The sequence below is a fragment of the Mirounga angustirostris genome, unplaced genomic scaffold, assembly GCF_029215605.1.
Source record: "Mirounga angustirostris isolate CCGP_5_RB_7025 unplaced genomic scaffold, mMirAng1.0.hap1 SCAF_1, whole genome shotgun sequence".
In the NCBI taxonomy this organism is placed as follows: Eukaryota; Metazoa; Chordata; class Mammalia; order Carnivora; family Phocidae; genus Mirounga; species Mirounga angustirostris.
The window spans coordinates 129,770,001-129,789,501 of record NW_026991709.1 but is presented as its reverse complement, the minus strand read 5'-3'; the positions used below and the strand labels follow the sequence as shown (position 1 = coordinate 129,789,501).

The 19,501-nt window shown below is 36.5% G+C and overlaps 1 protein-coding gene across 8 annotated transcripts in view; it reads left to right on the top strand.

Moving 5' to 3' along the window:
• The window catches only part of ANKRD28 (ankyrin repeat domain 28), a 200,861-nt gene that overhangs the window by 34,059 nt on the left and 147,301 nt on the right, over positions 1 to 19,501 (top strand). For 4 of the 8 annotated variants that reach the window (XM_054504424.2, XM_054504423.2, XM_054504425.2 and 1 more), the window contains one exon: positions 15,786 to 17,599. The exons of 3 other annotated variants lie outside the window; for them this stretch is intronic. In XM_054504424.2, coding sequence (XP_054360399.1) covers positions 17,583 to 17,599 — 17 coding nt within the window. In that variant the 5' untranslated portion in view covers positions 15,786 to 17,582. Of the gene's footprint in view, positions 1 to 15,785; positions 17,600 to 19,501 lie in introns of those variants that run through there. One more of the 8 variants, XM_045903845.2, reaches the window with a different exon arrangement.

The window sequence follows — 19,501 nt, the reverse complement described above, 5'->3', positions numbered from 1 at the left end:
CAGAGTTCTCCACTACTTGATCACCCCCTACCTTCCTTCACATAGGCCAATCAGAATTCCCTGGGAGTTTTTAACTGAAATGAGGAAAGAGAATCATCCTTCTGTGGTGATAGATGTAGAAAGATGCAGTATTTGAGAGCTGCCCATGTCAGTGTTCTTTGAAGGAAGCTGGACTGCCCTGAGAGAGTGATGCCTGCTGACAAGCTAGTGTCTTGGCTGTGTGAGTGTGTGGTTCCGGTTTTCCTGATGCCCATCTGCATTCATTTCCTTGCCATGGCTTAGTTATTCCATCCTTCTCCTATGTGAGATATCCCTAGTAGCTTTAAAAAATTCCTCTTTTCGCAGGAGCAGAAAGGATTGAGCAGGGCCGAGCAGTACTGGTTGCTTTTGACAGATAAGAAGTGGCTATGGGGGCTATGCTGGGGAAACCCTCTGACAGGGAAGAAATTAACCATAGAAGAAGAGAGTCACATCAGTGTTGGGGAAAGGTGGGATTGTCAACAATGGTGATTTTTCAGAATTAATTTGTTAAAAGCCACTGGATCCATTTAACCAAATGCAGCCTGTGGTATACTGAAATCTTATGACAAAGGCAGAGCTCTCCTCGTTGAATAGTGTTTGGAGCCCTGGCCTCCTCCTCTTACCCCTTTTCTGTCCCCTTTTTGTCTACTACGTGAGACACCTTAATATGATCTAGAAGGATTTTTTTTTACCTCCTAAAGTCTACTTTTTTTTTTTTTTTTTTGAAATATTTATTTATTTGAGAGGGAGAGAGAGAGTACATTAGCAGGGGGAGGAGAAGGGGTAGAGGGAGAAACAGAAGCAGACTCCCCCGCTGGGCAGGAAGCCCAATGTGAGGCTCCATCCCAGGACCCTGAAATCATGACCTGAGCCTAAGGCAGACGCTTAACTGACTGAGCCACCCAGGCGCCCCCAGAGTCTACTTTTCTGTATTAGTTCTTAAAGACAAGAGATACAGCAGCTACTCTGGGGATTGGTGGAGGAAGGAGAAAGGAAGATGGGGAAGGGATTTATGTTTATTAAGTACTTAAAGTATAGTGAGTACTATATATGAATTTGAGGTAAATGATATTATTCCTATTACAATTAAGGGGATTCCTATTACAATTAAATTAAAAATTAAATGACTTTACCAAAGTCACAGGGCTAATCCTAGATCTGTTCTAACTTCAAAGCTTGACCATTTCATGTAACTGCTAGAGAGTGAGTAGCTGTGCAGTCGTTCACATATGTCAGTCAAAGATCAGAGTTAGTTGCATCTGACTTCATCTAATAAAAGACAAATTCAGGGCAAAGGTTAGGAACAGGAACAAAAGAGGAAAAATGGTTCTATAAAGGACTAAGAAGAGAAGAAACACAAAAATGATTATAGTCAATATGAAGTACTAACTGGATTATGCTCAGTGATACCCAGAAAGATATATCTCCGTCTCACCACTGAACAAAATGCTGTATCAGCCAAACAGCCGAAGTTGTAATACCTACATCTTTGCCTCTAAAAAATGAATGATTCTCAAAAGATGAGAATTTTTCTGTACTTCAGAGTTAACAGGAACAAACTATTTTTCCTTTTCCAAGTGGAATTAAAAGACGTGTGTGCAGTTTCTGAAGGGCAATGGCCTTGGCATTACAAACTGAAAAGCAGCTCTGTATAAGCATTAAGTAGAGCTGAGAGTAAAGAAAGTACGTTGTTTTCTTCCTTTCTAACCTTCCTTTTTTTTTTTGAGTAAAGTCTGTCTTAGGCAGTTTACGCTGGTAAGTAGACAACCTTGAAAGAAACTAGTGTTTAGTTCTAAAACTTGCATTACCTTACTATTTAAACAACTATTTTATACACACACGCACACAGATAAATGGATGCTGGGGCTTAGCGTATTTTTGTTATATGAGAGTGCAGTACATTTCATATGGTGTTTTCAGGGTCCTAGGGTCTTGCTGCAGTGCTTTGTGACTGGAATTGGAGTGGTGACCTGGTGGACCTCTGGGCAGCATTCTCTTTCTTAATCAGAGTTGGGTCTGTTTGGGTTGTCTTCTGTTTATACATTCTCATGAATGTGTGTGAAAGCATAGGCATACACACATATATTAGGTGAAATCATCTGAAGTCTTAGTTTTCATGAAAGGATACTCTCAGATTCAAATTATATGTATAAGGACATTGCTGTTCAGTGATATTAACTCATAATCTTAAGTGTTCTTACATGTCTTTTTGGAATTTGCAATGTTTTTGCCTGTAATTCTGTTTGGATCCAATGTTAATGGCTATTGAAGCCTGTGTCTGGAATTATTTTCAGGTGATGATTAGAGATGATGAACTTTATTTTTTTAATTTTTAAAAAAATATTTATTTGAGAGTGAGCAAGCAAATGAGAGAGAGAGCACGAGTGGGAGGGAGGAACAGAGGGAGAGGGAGAAGCAGACTCCCCGCCGAGCAGGGACCCCAATGTGGGGCTTGATCCTGGGACTCCAGGACCATGACCTGAGCCACCAGGCGCGCCCCAAGATGATGAATTTTTATTTATAAGCTGTCAGCTTTTGTGTGATACACAAATAGTGAAAGTGACAAGTTTGGTGTAGGTTGACAAGGATGTGTCTTTGGTACATTGTGTTAGTAATACAGACATGATAATAATGTGAATCCGATATAATAATAGAATTGTAGAGCTTCTGGATGAAGGCTCTTCAGGCTTTGATATTTACTAAATAATTTTATAGAAAGGCAGCCTAAGTTCCTTCCAGGTTCCTAACCTAGAAGGTGGTATAATTGAACTTAAATTTGTAAGACAGTCTAAAAATCAAGCTCACATCAAGGGACTTTTTTTTTTTTTAAACTTTGGTTTAGTGTATATGCACAAACAATGCAACAATATAGGAGATCCAAGAAAATGACTCATAGGCATATACCAGTGTTTCATAACTGTGTGAAGAACTCTCTGGTCCTAATTCATATGTATATGTAATACAGATTTTTCTCCTTCCACGTTCTGGTCTTAGTTCATGCTGCTGTCATATCTTATTTGGATTGATGTGGTAGTTCTCTGACCAGTATACCCTTTTCCAGTCTTGCCCCCATTTCAATTCAGTTTTTTCTTTGTTCATTTGTTCTGTTTCTTAAATTCCACATGAATGAAATCATACAGTATTTGTCTTTCTCTGACTAATGTATTTCACTTAGCATTATACTCTCTCATCCATCCATGTTGTTGCAAATGGCAACATTTCATTCTTTTTTATGGCTGAATATTATTCCATTATGTATATGTACCACATCTTCTTTGTTCATTCATCTATTAGTGGGTACTTAGGCTGCTTCCATAGTTTGGCTATTGTAAATAATACTGCAATAAACATAGGGGTGCATGTGTATCCCTTTGAATTAGAGTTTTTATATGTTTGGGTTAAATACCCAGTAGTTCAGTCTCTAGATCATAGGGTAGTTCTATTTTTAATTTTTTGAGGAACCTTCATACTGTTTTCCACAGTGGCTGCACCAGTTTGCATTCCCATCAACAATGCATGAGGGTTCCTTTTTCTCTACATCCTCACCAGCACTAGTTGTTTCTTGTGTTTTTGATTTTAGCCTTCTGAGAGGTGTGAGGTGATAGTTCATTGTGGTTTTGGTTTCCATTTCCCCTATGATGAGTGATGTTGAGCATCTTTTCATGTGTCTGTTGGCCATCTGTATGTTTTCTTTCTTGTCTTCTGCTCATGTTTTAATTGGATTATTTGGGGTTTTCTGGCATAGGGTTATATAAGGTCTTTATATATTTTGGACACTAACCCTTTATTGGATATGTCATTTGAAAATATCTTCTCCCATTCAGTAGGTTACTTTTTAGTTTTGATTATTTCCTTTGCTGTGCAGAAGCTTTTTATTTTAATGTAGTCCCAGTATATTTTTACTTTTGTTTCCCTTGCCTTAGGAGACATACCTAAAAAAATGTTTTCTGTGGCCAGTGTCAGAGAGATTACTGCCTGTGCTCTCTTCTGGGATTTTTATGGTTTCAGGTCTCACATTTAGGTCCTTAGTCCATTTTGAGTTTATTTTTATGTATAGGGTAAGAAAGTGGTCCAATTTCATTCTTTTACATGTAGCTGTCCAGTTTTCTCAACACCATTTGTTGAAGAGACTTTTTCCCATTGCATATTCTTGTCTCCTTTGTTGAAGATGAATTGACCATTATAATCATGGGTTTATTTTTGGGCTTTCTGTTTTTATTCCATTGATCTGTGTCTATTTTTGTGCCAGTACCATACCTACTGTTTTGATTACTACAGGTTTGTAGTATGTCTTGAGGTCTGGGATTGTGACACCTCTAGCTTTGTTCTTCTTTTTCCAGATTTCTTTGGCTATTTGGGGTCTTTTGTGGTTCCATACAAATTTTAGGATTATTTGTTCTGGTTCTGTGAAAAATGCTGTTGGTATTTTTACCAACATTGCATTAAATCTGTAGATTGCTTTGGGTCGTGTGGACATTTTAGCAGTATTTGTTCTTCCAATCCATGAGCATGAAATATCTTTCCATTTGTTTGTGTTTCCTTAATTTTCTTTCATCATTGTTTTATAGTTTTCAAAGTATAAGTCTTTCACCTCCCTGGATAAGTATATTCCTAGATATTTTATTATTTTTGGTGCAAATGTAAATGGGTTTATTTTCTTAATTTCTCTTTGCTACTTCATTGTTAGTGTATAGAATGCAGTGGATTTCTGTATATTGATTTTGTATCCTGCAACTTTACTGAATTCATTGATCAGTTATAGTAGTTTTTTTGGTGGAATTTAGGGTTTCTACATATAGTATCCTGTCATCTGCAAATAGTGAAAATTTTACTTCTTCCTTACCAATTTGGATGTCTTTCATTTCTTTCTGTTGTCTGATTGCTGTGGTTAGAACTTCCAGTACTATGTTGAATAAAAGTGGTGAGAGTGGCCATCCTTGTCTTATTACTGATCTTAGGGGAAAAACTCTTCAGTTTTTCACCATTGAGGATGATGTTAGCTGTGGGGTTTTCCATATATGACCTTTATTATGTTGAAGTATGTTTCCTCTAAACCTACTTTGTTGAGAGTTTCTGTCATGAATGGTTGTTGTACTTTGTCAAATGCTTTCTCTGCCTCTGTTGAAAGGATCATATGGTTTTTATCCTTTCTCTTGTTGATGTGATGTATCACATTGATTTGCTAATATTGAGCCTCCCTTGCATTCCAGGAATAAATCCTACTTAATTGTGGTGAATGATTTTTTTAATGTATTGTGGGGTTCAGGTTGCTAATATTTTATTGAGGATTTTCGCATCTGTGTTCATCAGAGATAAAGGCCTGCAGTGCTATTTTTTTTTGTAGTGTCTATCTGGTTTTGGTGTCTGAGTAATGCTGCCCTCACAGAATGAGTTTGGAAGCTTTTCTTCCTCTTCTATTTTTGGAAAAGTTTAAGAAGAGAAAGTATTGAGTCTTCTTTAAATGTTTGGTAGAATTCACCTGTGAAGCCATGTGGTCCTAGACTTTTGTTTGTTGCAAGTTTTTTGATTAGTGATTCAATTTCATTGCTGATGATTTTCAAATTTTCTATTTCTGATTCAGTTTTGGAAAGTTATATGTTTCTAGGAATTTATCCATTTCTTATAGGTTGTCCAGTTTGTTGGCATATAATTTTTCATAATATTCTCTTATAATCCTTTATGTTTCTGTGATGTCAGTTGTTTCATTTCTGGTTTTGTTTATTTGAGTCCCTACCTCCCCGCCTTCTTTTTGATGTGTCTAGCAAATGGTTTATCCATTTTGTTGGTCTTTTCAACGAACCAGCTCCTGGTTTCATTGATCTGTAAGAATGATCTTTCTTGATAGTTTTTTTTTAATTAATTTTTTTATTAACATATAATGTATTGTTTGTTTCAGAGGTACAGGTCTGTGATTCATCAGTCCTACACAATACACAGCGCTCACTACCACACATACCTTCCCCAATGTCCATCACCCAGGCCCCCCCATCCCTCCCACCCCCCTCCCCTCCAGCAACCCTCAGTTTGTTTCCCAAGATCAAGAGTCTCCCATGGTTTGTCTCCCCCTCTGGCCTCGTCCCGTCCCATCCTTTCCCCTCTTCCCCTCCCATCCTTTCCCCTCTTTCCCCATGATCCTCCGCCCTGCCTCTCAAATTCCACACATCAGTGAGATCAAATGACAGTTGTCTTTCTCTAATTGACTTATTTCGCTTAGCATAATACCCTCTAGTCCCATCCACATTGCTGCAGATGGCAAGACCTCATTCTCCTTGATGGCTGCACAGTATTCCATTTCATATATATACCACATCTTCTTTATCCATTCAATCCATTCATCTATCGATGGACATCTGGGCTCCCCCACAGCTTGGCCATTGTGGACATTGCTGCCACAAACATGGGGTGCAGGTGCCCCCTCGGACCATCACACCTTGATAGTTGTTTTTTTTTTTTAAGATTTTTTATTTATTTGTCAGAGAGAGAGAGAGAATGCCCAAGCTCAGGGAGTGGCAGACAGAGGGAGAAGCAGGCTCCGCACTGAGCAAGGAGCCCAATGCAGTGCTCAATCCCAGGACCCTGGGATCATGACCTGAGCCGAAGGCAGACGGTTAACGGACTGAGCCACCCAGTCATCCCATATCTTGATAGTTTTTAAATTAGATTTAAAAATTAGACAGTATTTTTAAAATTTGAATGTAATTTTCAGACACACAGGATAAAATAAAATTCAATAGGAATCTAAATACCTACCACCAAGAATAAACAGATGTTAATACTTTACCATATTTCCTTTGTGTCTCTTTAAAAACTGTTTTATATATGTGTAGTTATATATACAGCTGGAGCCCCATTCCCATTTTTCCCTAGGTAATTGCCTTGAAAGTTTTTTTTTTTTTTAGCATTTATACTGTGTTTACATATACATAAACAATATATGATATCATTTTTATGTTTTCTAAACTTTTCAATAGTATGTGTCTTTTGCAACAGTTTTAAAATTTTTTCTGTGTTGATATATTTGTTATAATCACTATATTCCTCATACAAACAGTTTATTTTCTTAATACTGCAGTTGGGGGTAGTTTCCAGTTTTGAGCTCTTACAAATAGTGCTGCAGTAGATGTTCTGGTATGTCTCCTTGTGCATGTATCTAAGTTTCTCTGAGGTTGATGTGGGGAAGTAGACTTACATATAGCATATATACATGTTTACCTTTACTGTGTGATTTTTATTTTTTCCCAAGTGGTTATACCAGTTACATTGTGTCTTTACTCTCAAACTTTTTTTTTTTTTTAAGATTTTATTTATTTATTTGAGAGAGTGAGCATGAGTGGGGTGGGGGGGGGGGTGGGGGAGTAGAGAGAGAAGCAGGCTCTGGGATCATGACCTGAGCCGAAGGCAGACACTTAATCGACTGAGCCATCTAAGTGCCCCTCAAACTCATTAATAGTTGTTTCAATTTGACTTTGGTTTTTATAGCTTGATGTGTGTCAAGTAATATCTTGTTTTTATTTGTATTTCCCAGGTTCCTAGTGAGATTGAATACATTTTCACATGTTTTGACCAATTGGATTTTTTTGTATGAATTACCCATTTTGATTTTTTCTTATAATACAGTTATGTATGTGTGTGTTCACTATGAATTTTACTGGTTTTGCTATATAAAACATCTGGGTATATAGCTAGTCTTTTCACTTTGTTTATGGGATCTTGTTCAGGACTTTTAAATTGAGGCGTAATCCGACTTATCAGTGTTTTATGTTCTTTCGTGTAAGAAACCCATCAAGGTTCTAAAAGTATTCCGTTTCTTCTTAAAATTTGCAGTTTCTTTACCCACTTAGTTTTCTGACCCACCTGGGAATTTTATTTTTGTATATGGTGTGAGAATAAATTTTTTTTCAAAATTGACTTTTCTTTACCCTTTGATTTCCTATATATATTTTTAAAAATTTCACATCCCCATGAAAATTATTGAGCTTAACCAGTATTCCATTGAAATTACGGATTTAATTTGGAAAATTGACATTGTACAATACTGAGTCTGGAAAAAAGTAGATGATTCTCATGCAGCAGCTACTCACACCTATCCCTGTTGTCTGCCCATGCATTTTCCCATAGTTGCCATCAAACAATCATAGCTCTTCCTTCTCTTCCTTAAATCTTGCATGAGTGTTCCTCATTGGCAGATGCTATCCTTGAATCATTTGGGGGAAAGGGATTCTGGGAAATGTAGTTCCAGACTTCTGCCCGGTGATGCAGAGTAGACTACAGAAGGGTGTATTGATGATGCAGATTTTACAATACACAAGCCAAGCAAACATAAACAAATATGTTCTTATTTCCCTCCCTCTTTTACATACAAGGGGGCTTGATTGTTGTGTACTTTACCCCCCAATTGATTTGTTTTGGAGATCTTTTTCAGTGGGATGTGCATTTATAATTTTGCTAGCTATTGTCAACTGCCCTCCGCTGAGGTTATATCAATTTATATTTCCACCCATAGTGTGTCACTTTCTATTGTTTTGCATCCTGGCTAACTGCATCCTGCTCTCCTATTAAAAATATTGTTTTACCTTCATTTGGTAAACTCCTTTTTGTTTAAAAACTGTGAAGTCTTCCTGGCAGAAGTGATAATCTGACAGTATGCATGCACATGCACCTACTCAGTTCATCTTACTCTACTATATTAGAATAGTTGTGCTTTCTCTGTGGTTATATGACATATTTCATAAATTATTTATAAACATTTTCTCTGTGCCCCTTTGTAGGTGTGGGCTTTTTTTTTTACTTGTGATTGTATATCCCTCTATCATAAATACATTGGGTATGTGTTTGTCTCCTTTACTAAACTATAATCCTTTAGAACAGTGCTGTGCTATTTCTTTGTGGGCAGCACCTAGCACATAGTAACAACTCAGTAACTGTTGGAATGAATAATACACAATTCTAAATAGAGGGTATATGCAGCTTTATGACCTTTTTTAATTTAGCAGTGTATTATGCTGGATGCTTCACATATATGAACATAACTCATTAAAACCATTGAGTCTTTTTGCTGTTGAGTTGTATGAATACTTTATATATTCTGGATACTAGACTCTTATCAGATACATAATTTGCAAATAGTTTTTCATTCTTCAGGGGCATTTTCCTACTTTCTAAGATAGTGTCCTTTGATGCACAAAAATTTTAATTTAAGGGGCGCCTGTGTGGCTCAGTTGGTTAAGCGACTGCCTTCGGGCTCAGGTCATGATCCTGGAGTCCCTGGATCGAGTCCCGCATCGGGCTCCCTGCTCGGCAGGGAGTCTGCTTCTCCCTCTGACCCTCCCCCCTCTCATGTGCTTGCTCTCTCTCATTCTCTCTCTCTCAAATAAATAAATAAAATCTTCGGAAAAAAAATTTTTAATTTAATTTGGTAAAGTCCAATTTGTCAAATTTTGGTTGTTGCCTGTGCTTTTCGTGTCATATCTGAGAAACCTTGCCAAATCCAATGTGATGAAATTTACTCTAAAATTTTAAGTGCACATGGAACATTCTCCAGAATAGATCACATACTGGGTCACAGATCAGCCCTCAGCAAGTACAAAAAGATTGAAATTATACCATGCATATTTTCATACCACAATGCTATGAAACATGAAGTCAACCACAAGAAAAATTTTGGAAAGACTACAAATACATGGAGGTTACAGAACATTCTAGAAAATAATGAATGGGTTAACCGGGAAATTAAAGAAGAAATTTAAAAAGTACATGGAAGCAATGAAAATGAAAACACGACAGTCCAAAACCTTTGGGATGCAGCAAAGGCAGTCCTAGGAAGGAAGTATATTGCAATACAGGCCTACCTCAAAAAGCAAGAAAAGTCTCAAATACACAACCTAACCTTACACCTAAAGGAACTAGAAAAGGAACAGCAAATAAAGCCTAGAGCCAGCAGAAGAAGGGAGGTAATAAAGATTAAAGCAGAAATAAATGATACAGAAACAAAACAGTAGAACAGATCAATGAGGCTAGGAGCTGGTTCTTCGAAATAATTAATACAATTGATAAACCCCTAGCCAGACTTAACAAAAAAAAAAAAAAGAAAGGCCCCAAAAAGATAAAATCACGAATGAAAGAGGAGAGATCACAACCAACATCACAGAAATACAAACAACTATAAGAGAATATTATAAAAAATTATATGCTAACAACTGGGCAATCTGGAGGAAATGGACAAGTTCCTAGAAACATACAAACTACCAAAACTGAAACAGAGGAAGAAATAGAAAATTTGAACAGACCCATAACCAGCAAAGAAAATGAATAAAAAATCTCCCAACAAACCAAAGTCCAGGGCCAGATGGCTTTCCAGGGGAATTTTACCAGACATTTAAAGAAGAGTTAATCCCTATTCTTCTCAAACTGTTGATTCCAAAACCAGACAGACCAGAAACAGTCATTTCTATACACCAGACACCACTAAAAATGATGAACATGGATGTAAAAAATTCTCGACAAGATAGTAGCAAATCGAATCCAACAGTACATTAAAAGAACTAATTACTACGATCAAATGGGATTTATTTCTGGGCTGCAGGGCTGGTTCAGCATTCGCAAATCAATCAACATGATACACCACGTTAACAAAAGAAAGGCTAAGAAGCATATGATCCTCTCAATAAATGCAGAAAAAGCATTTGACAAAATACAGCATCCATTCTTGATAAAAACCCTCGACAAAGTAGAGATAGATGGAACATACCTCAACATCATAAAGGCTATATATGAAAGACCCACAGCTAATATCCTCAATGGGGAAAAACTGAGAGCCTTTCCCCTATGGTCAGGAACAAGACCATGATGTCCACTCTCACCATTAGTATTTAATATAGTATTGGAAGTCTTAGCTTCAGCAGTCAGACTACAAAAAGAAATAAATGGCATCAAAATCCAGGAGGCACAGAGAACCCCCCAAAATTAAAAATAAAATGGTCAACACCCCAACATATAATAGTGAAACTGCAAGTCTTAGAGACAAAGAGAAAATCCTGAAAGCAGCTCAGGACAAGAGGTCTGTAACCTACAAGCGCAGAAACATTAGATTGGCAGGATACCTATCCACAAAGACCTGGCAGGCCAGAAAGGACTGGCATGATATATTTAGGGTGCTAAATGAGAAAAATACGCAGTCAAGAATACTTTATCCAGCTAGGATATCATTCAAAATAGGAGTGATAAAAAGCTTCCAGGACAAACAGGAACTAAAAGAATTTGTGATCACCAAACCAGCACTACAAGAAATACTGAAAGCAGTCCTCTAAGCAAAGAGAGAGCCCAAAAGTAACATAGACCAGAAAGGAACAGAGACAGTATACAGTAAAAGTCACTTTACAGGCAATACAATGGCACCAAATTCATATCTTTCAATAGTTAACCCTGAATGTGAATGGGCTAAATGCCCCCAACCAAAAGACACAGGGTATCAGATTGGATTAAAAAAACAAGACCCATCGATATGATGTCTGCAAGAGACTCATTTTAGACCCAAAGATACCTCCAGACTTAAAGTGAGGGGGTGGAAAACCATTTATCATGCTAATGAACATCAAAAGAAAGCTGGAGTGGCAGTCCGTATCTCAGACAAATTAGATTTTAAACCAAAGACTGTAATAAGAGATGAGGAAGGACACTATATCCTACTTAAAGGGTCTATCCAACAAGAATATCTAACAGTTGTAAATATTAATGCCCCAACATGGGAGTAGCCAATTATATAAGCCAATTGATAACAAAATTAAACAAACACATCGATAATAATACAATAATAGTAAGGGGCTTTAACACCCCCCTCACTGCAATGGATGGATCATCTAAGCAGAAGATCAACAAGGAAACAAGAGCTTTGAATGACATACTGGACCAGATGGACTTCACAGATATATTCAGAACATTCCATCCCAAAGCAACAGAATACACATTCTTCTCCAGTGCACATGGAACATTCTCCAGAATAGATCACATCCTGGGTCACAAACCAGGTCTCAAATGGTACCAAAAGATTGGGATCATTCCCTTCATATTTTCAGACCACAGTGCTTTGAAACTGGAACCCAATCACAAGAGGAAAGTTGGAAAGAACTCAAACATAGAGGCCAAGGAGCATCCTACTAACAAATGAATGGGTCAACCAGGAAATTAAAGAAGAATTTTTAAAAATTTATGGAAACAAATGAAAATGAAAACACAACTCTTCAAAGTCTTTGGGAAGCAGCAAAAGCAGTCCTGAGAGGGAAGTATATAACATCAAGCCTTTCTCAAGAAACAAGAAAGGTCTCAAATACACAGACTAACACTACACCTAAAGGAGCTGGAGAAAGAACAGCAGATAAAGCCTAAACCCAGCAGGAGAAGAGAACTAATAAAGATTAGAGCAGAAATCAATGAAGTAGAAACCAAAAGAACAGTAGAACAGATCAACGAAACTAGGAGCTGGTTCTTTGAAAGAATTAATAAGATCGATAAACCCCTGGCCAGACTTATCAAAAAGAAAAGAGAACGGACCCAAACATATAAAATTGTGAATGAAAGAGGGGAGATCAGTACAAAGAATTATAAGAACATATTATGAGCAACTATATGCCAGCAAATTAGGCAATCTGGAAGAAACGGATGCATTCCTAGAGACGTATAAACTACCAAAACTGAACCAGGAAGAAATAGCAAACCTGAACAGACCCCATAACCAGTGAGGAAATTGAAGCAGTAATCAAAAATCTCCCGACAAACAAGAGCCCAGGGCTGGATAGCTTCCCAGGGGAATTCTACCAAACATTTAAAGAAGAAATAATACCTATTCTTCTGAAGCTGTTTCAAAAAATAGAAATGGAAGGAAAACTTCCAAACTCTTTGTATGACACCAGCATTACCTTGATCCCAAAACCAGACAAAGACCCCACCAAAAAGGAGAATTATAGACCACTATCCCTGATGAACATGGATGTAAAAATTCTCACCAAAATACTAGCCAGTAGGATCCAACGGTGCATTAAAAGGATTATTCACCACGACCAAGTGGGATTTATTCCTGGGCTGCAAGGTTGGTTCAACATCCGCAAATCAGCCAGTGTAATACACTACATAAATAAAAGACAAGACAAGAACCATATGATCTAGAACTCAGGAAAGTGCTGTACTTACTTTACAGTTTTCTTCTAGAGATCTGAACCTGTAAAAGGGAGAGACCCATAAGATGAGGTCTGAGAGGGTCCCATACCGTTTCTATCTCCTCAGGACATGTCAGCCTCTTAGCATGTTGATGCTCAACTGAGCTTCAGTGTCAAGATTTTTTATCAAGGATTCAATTTATAGGTATGTAGGTTGAATCGTTGGTAATATAATTAAATTCAATCTTTAGCCCTGTTCCTCTCCTTAGAGGTCAGGTGGTCAGGTTAATAGGACATGGCTCACAGCCTCAACTCTCTTATAACATGATTGTTCTTTCCGGCATGGCCAGCCTCAATCTGGAACAATCTAGGGGCCTACCATGAGTTACCTCAGTAGCATTAACTCAGATATGGTCCTAGGGGCTCACCATGAATAACAAAGACACTTGTATCACTCAGGAAATTGGTAGGTTTTAGAAGCTCTCAGGTATCCAGGACAAAGATAAGACAAATTTTTTTTATTATTTAACATTACATATATTGCTTTGTTCATGTGCAAATATATCAACTAAAAGGTAAATTTCTCTGCCTCCTCCCCCTTTCTTTTCCCACCTTCCCATGATTTAATAATCAAAACCAAATAGAGCTATACTTGAGAAATCTTTCTCCCACTTTGAGTCCGATGAATAAAAACTTGTGCAGCCCACTTGAAATGAATCACCATATTTTCTTCCATACCCTTCATGCTTCTATGTACAAATAAAAGCAGATATGTATGTCTTATTCTCTCTATACAGTCTACACTGTATAGACTCCAGTGTAACCTGCTTTTTTTCACTTAAAAATATGGAAATACATATCTGGGATATATCAGTAGAATACACATTCACGGTTTGGTTAGATATTGACAAATTGCTCTCCCACAGAGATTATATTAATATGTTATTTCAGTATAGAACCCAAATAGTTTCAGACTTCTTGATCTTTGTCAGTTTGAGTGATGAACAGTGGTTTATACATGTAGTTTTAATATGAATTTCTCTTGAGTATCTGTGTATGTTTTCACATTTGTCCTTCCTTTTCTATGAATTGTTTGTATTCCTTGCCTATTTTTTAGGCAAATGTTTGTCATTTGTTGTACTTTGTGGTTACATCTTTTTCAGTGTAGAAATTTAATGTTTTTAAATAGATTTATGAATTTTTTATGGCTTTCTAAATTTTTGTGTCTTCCCTATTTGATTATTTTAATAAAACTATTGTGTGGCTTTTTCTAGTACTTTTATACTTTTTCTCTATGTTTATGAAGGTGTAATTTAGCAGGGCTCCTGGGTGGCTCAGTCTGTTAAGCATCTGCCTTCAGCTTAGGTCATGATCCCAGGTTCTGGGATAAAGCTCCCTGCTCAGCAAGGAGTCTGCTTGTCCCTCGCCTTCTGCCCCTCCCCCTTGCTTATGTCCTCACGTGCACGCGCACTCTCTTCTCTCAAATTAAAATCTTAAAGCTCACATGCACTCTCTCTCAAATAAATAAAATCTTTTTAAAAAGGGTGTAATTTAGCTGTAGTAAAATTTACCCTTTTTGGTGTACAGTTTTGTGATATCTTACAAATGCATTTAATGACTACCACTTCCATTATCCCTAAAAATTCATTTGTGTCCTTTTGTATTCATCCCCTCCTGAGGTCCCCAGGTCCTGGCAGCTACTTATCTCTTCTCTGTCCTTAAGGTTTTGCCTTTTGCAGAGTGTTGTAAGAAATTGAATCATTCAGTGGGGCACCTGGGTGGCTCAGTCGTTAAGTGTCTGCCTTCAGCTCAGGTCATGATCCCAGGGTCCTGGGATCGAGCCCCACATTGGGCTCCCTGCTCAGCGGGAGGCCTGCTTCTCCCTCTCCCACTCCCCCCATTTGTGTTCCTTTTCTCGCTGTGTCTCTCTCTGTCAAATAAATAAATAAAATCTTAAAAAAAAAATTTTTTTTGAATCATTCAGTATGCAGCCTTTCACTTAGCGTAATGCATTTAAGATTTACCCATGTTGGTGTGTTCAAGTCATTAATTGGTTCCTTTTCTATTACTGAATCATTTTCTAGTATATGAATTTACCACAGCTTATTTATCCATTCTCTAGTTGAGGTATTTCCAAGTTTTGGAGGTTATGAATAAAGCCAATATAAATGTTCATGTACAAGATTTTTTCTGAGCATAAATTTTTATTTTATTAGATTCATATCTAGGAATAGAATTGTTGAATTATATGTATGACTATATGCAACTGCCAGATCATTTTCCAAAGTGGCTATATCATTTTGCATTCCCACCAGTAATGTATGAGAGTTGTAATTGCTCTGCATCCTCTCCAGCATTCAATATTGTCAGTTTTTTTTTTTAAAGTCATTCTACTAGGTGTGTAATAGTATCTCATTGTGCTTTAATTTGCATTTTCTTAGTGATTAATGTCTGTGTATTGTCTTTTGTGAAGTGTCAAACTGTACATTTTTTGCCCATTTTAAAAATTGGGCTTTTCTGTTACTATGTTATATGAGTTCTTTATTTTGGATATAAATCCTTTGTTATATATCTGATTTGTAAGGTTTTTCTCATTCTTTTTTTTTTTTTCGCCAGAGAGAGAGAGAGGGCACGAGAGTGTGAGAGTACAAGCAGGAGGAGTGGCAGGCAGAGGGAGAAGCAGGCTCCCCGCCCAGCAAGGAGCCAGATGTGGGACTCGATCCCAGGACCCCAGGATCATGACCTGAGCCGAAGGCAGACTCTTAACCAACTGAGCCACCCAGACGCCCCAGGATTTTCTCATTCTGTGGCTTGTGTTTTCATTCTTTTAATTATCCTTTTCAAAGAGCAGAAATTCTTTACTTTGATTAATTTTAATAAATCAGTATTTTTATCTCTGGATTGTCTCTAAGACATCTTTGCCTATTCCAGGCCACAGATATTTCATCCTGTGTTTTTTTCTAGAAATTTTATAATTTCAGATTGTATGTTTAGATCTGTGATCCATTTTCAGTCATTTATTGTGTTAGATATTAGCTGGAGGTGTTAAGTTTGTTGGTTTTTTTTTTCCCTTGCCAATGGATTCTCCAGTTGTGCCAGACCATTTTTGGGGAAGATTATTTTTTCTCCATTGACTTGCTTTTGTGCCTTTGTCAAAAATCACATTACCATGTATGTGTGCATCTATTTCTGGACGCTTCTGTTCCATTTCATCAGATCTGTATGTCTCTCTTGCAGTATCACACTGTCTTGATTACTGTAGCTTTCTAGGAGTGTGAATTCTCCAACTTCATTCTTCTTTTTAAGTATTGCTTTGGTCTTCTATATAAATTTTGCCTTTCCATGTAAATTTTTATATCAGTTTATTCATTTCTACAAATACCAAAGGTACTTTGGGATTGCATTGAAATGTGTAGATTAAATGTGGAAAAATTGACCTCTTAACAATATTGAGTGTTGAATCTATGAATGTGGTATCTCTCTTCATTTATTTAGGTCTTTGATTTCCTTCAGCAGTATTTTAGTTTCTAAAAGCATACAGATTCTGCATATATTTTGTTAAATTTACACCTTAGTATGTCAGTTTTTGGGGTGCTGCTACAAATGTATGCTTTTAAATTCTTTATTTCCAGTTCTTTGGTAGTATGTGCAAATATAATTGTATTCCACGACTTTGCTAAACACTCTAGATATGAAAACGTTTTCAGAGATTCTGTGGCGTTTTCCACATAGATAATCATGTTGTGTGCTAATATAGGCAGTTCTCTTTCTAAATTGTATGCCTTTTATTCTTGTAGCCCTATTGCAGTGGCTAGGACTTCCAATATTATATTGAACAGAATTGGTGAGAGCAGACATCCCTGCCTTGTTTCCCCTTAGGGAGAAATCAGTTAGTAGTTTCCTAGTACTTTTATAGTTCTTTTAACACAAACATTTCAGTATAGTGATCACTTAGCAAAGGAATCATATGAATTTTTTTTTCCAGATGGCTTCCAGTTTTCCTGATATCATTCCTTGACTAGTGCACCATATGTATGCATATCTGTGCCCCCCACACATGAACTTCAATCAAAGCACCTACTGCATTGCTTTGCTGTTTACTTTTTACTTATCTTTCTCTTAATAGAAGATGAGCATTTTGGGGGGGATAAGAAATGGTGCCTACCCTCAAGGAACTAATGTTGTGAATAATTGGTATTAGATTGGACCATACGAAATTGCCAGTATTAATTTTTTCTGCTTACAAGGTCTAATTATCCGTGTGAGAAATGTTCCTGCATGAGAAATTGTTCATCACTGTTGTGTGCTTATAAGCAAAGCCATGGAGCCTAGAAATACTGATGTAAATGGGATACAACCACTACCCTTGAAGGAGATACTTTCTCTGTGGAAGACAGGGTCTTTACAACATTCATGTGTTTAATTCTGTGGTGAGTCTGTCAATATGTGCACAAATTTAATCTCAGTTGGAATCTACTTGTGATCTTAGCTTTGTACTTCTTATATCTTGGACTATAAGACATTTTGGCAGTGATTTCTGTAACTTACTGAGAAGCTTGACATACTTTTATGTGATAATTTTATGTGGAAAATATACATTGTTCGGTTTGATATGACATTTTTTCAGTCACTTGGTATCTTATAGATTTCCTTTTGAAATAACTTGATATTTTAAAAGAAGAAAGACATTAAGGAAATCATAACACAAAAAATAAAACTGTTGCATTTCCCTACTCCAGTTTTTTGTGTATTTTTTTTTATTGTTAATTATATGTGGAGGGAAACTATAATATTTTTGTATTATATATATTTTTGTAATACTTAGGCTGGTCTTTCACTACTCTATATTGCAAGTCTGGAAAAAATATATGAGAAACTTTGTGTAAGCTTCATGAAGCCTAAGTAGTTATTAACATGATTATTGAATAAGTATTTGTGGTGGGGGGAGGCTAAACTAGCTGGATTTGATTACAGTAAGAAAATGTAATTTTTACATGAAAATATGTTGATTTTAGTTAGTAGAGATGAAAGTTACGGTAGTCACATATTTGATAGCATCAAGAGAGTTGCACAGTTTTTGAGGCAATTAAATTGTATTGGTAAATATATAGTAACAAGACTTTTTAATCAGTTATTCAGGAATTTGCTTATGGTACTGTTTTGGGCTTGACTATTAACGAGATTAAAATCATTAAAACCTTTAAAGCACCATTTTTTTCATTTGAACTCTTGTTTAAAATACATGACTCAGAGAAGACCACCTTTGTGTTAGTAATAATCAATAGAAGTACCCAGGAAATTTACTTTCTTTTGTATTTACTGCCACCAAATGGCAAATTAATAATATTACTATGTCTGTTATATTAATACTGTAGAAGACATTCTAAACGTAATGCCCTGTTAGTATTGTTCTGACAGGGACGCCTGGGTGGCTCAGTCTGTTAAGCGGTTGCCTTTGGCTCAAGTCATGATCTCAGGGTCCTGGGATTGAGTCCCGCATCGGGCTCCCTGCTCAGTGGGGAGCCTGCTTCTCCCTCTCCCTCTGCTTGTGCTCTCTCTGTCAAATAAATAAAATCTTTAAAAAAAAAAATTATTGTTCTGACAAGGTTAATTTGTTCATAAAGAGTTTTGGCAAGAGAAGAAAAAACAAATTTTAATCCGTTTAGAACTGTAGCGGACCTTCTACCAGAGCATATAGTCTGGTTTCTATCTTCTTTAACATACAGAAAGGCATATTAGAACATAGTGGACATCACTATGACAAAGATGATAAAAACCTGATAACTCAGACCTAATAAGAATGTATTTGACAACATACTTTTATATAGGGAATTTAATTCTGACATTTATTCTGTCTAGGTTATTTTACTTGAGAATGATGACTCCAGAATATTTTAGGCCTAATTTTATTTATTTGAATATAAGCCATTTTACTAAAATTATTGGGATATTATCCTTATTATATGAGAGTGTAAAAAAAAAAATAGTAGCAACCCAAATTTTCAGTCTTAGGAAAATTGGTTAAATACAATAAGATGTTACTTTTTAATTTAATGTTACATAGTTACTGAAAGTGTAGTAGAGGAATATTTGAGATGGATAAAGATCCACATTAGTAAATGAGGGAGATGGGGAGAAGAAGTAAGTTACTAAACAGTATGTTATCACAGTTTTTTCAAAAGTACATTTATAGAAAATAATTATCAGTGTTTATCTTTGGGAGATATTGTGATTTCTTAAATTTATGCATATCTAAAATGAACATGTTTTAAATATTCAGAAATTCCGTGGATTGAATATTTTATGCTTTATAGACAGATCCCCATGGACGC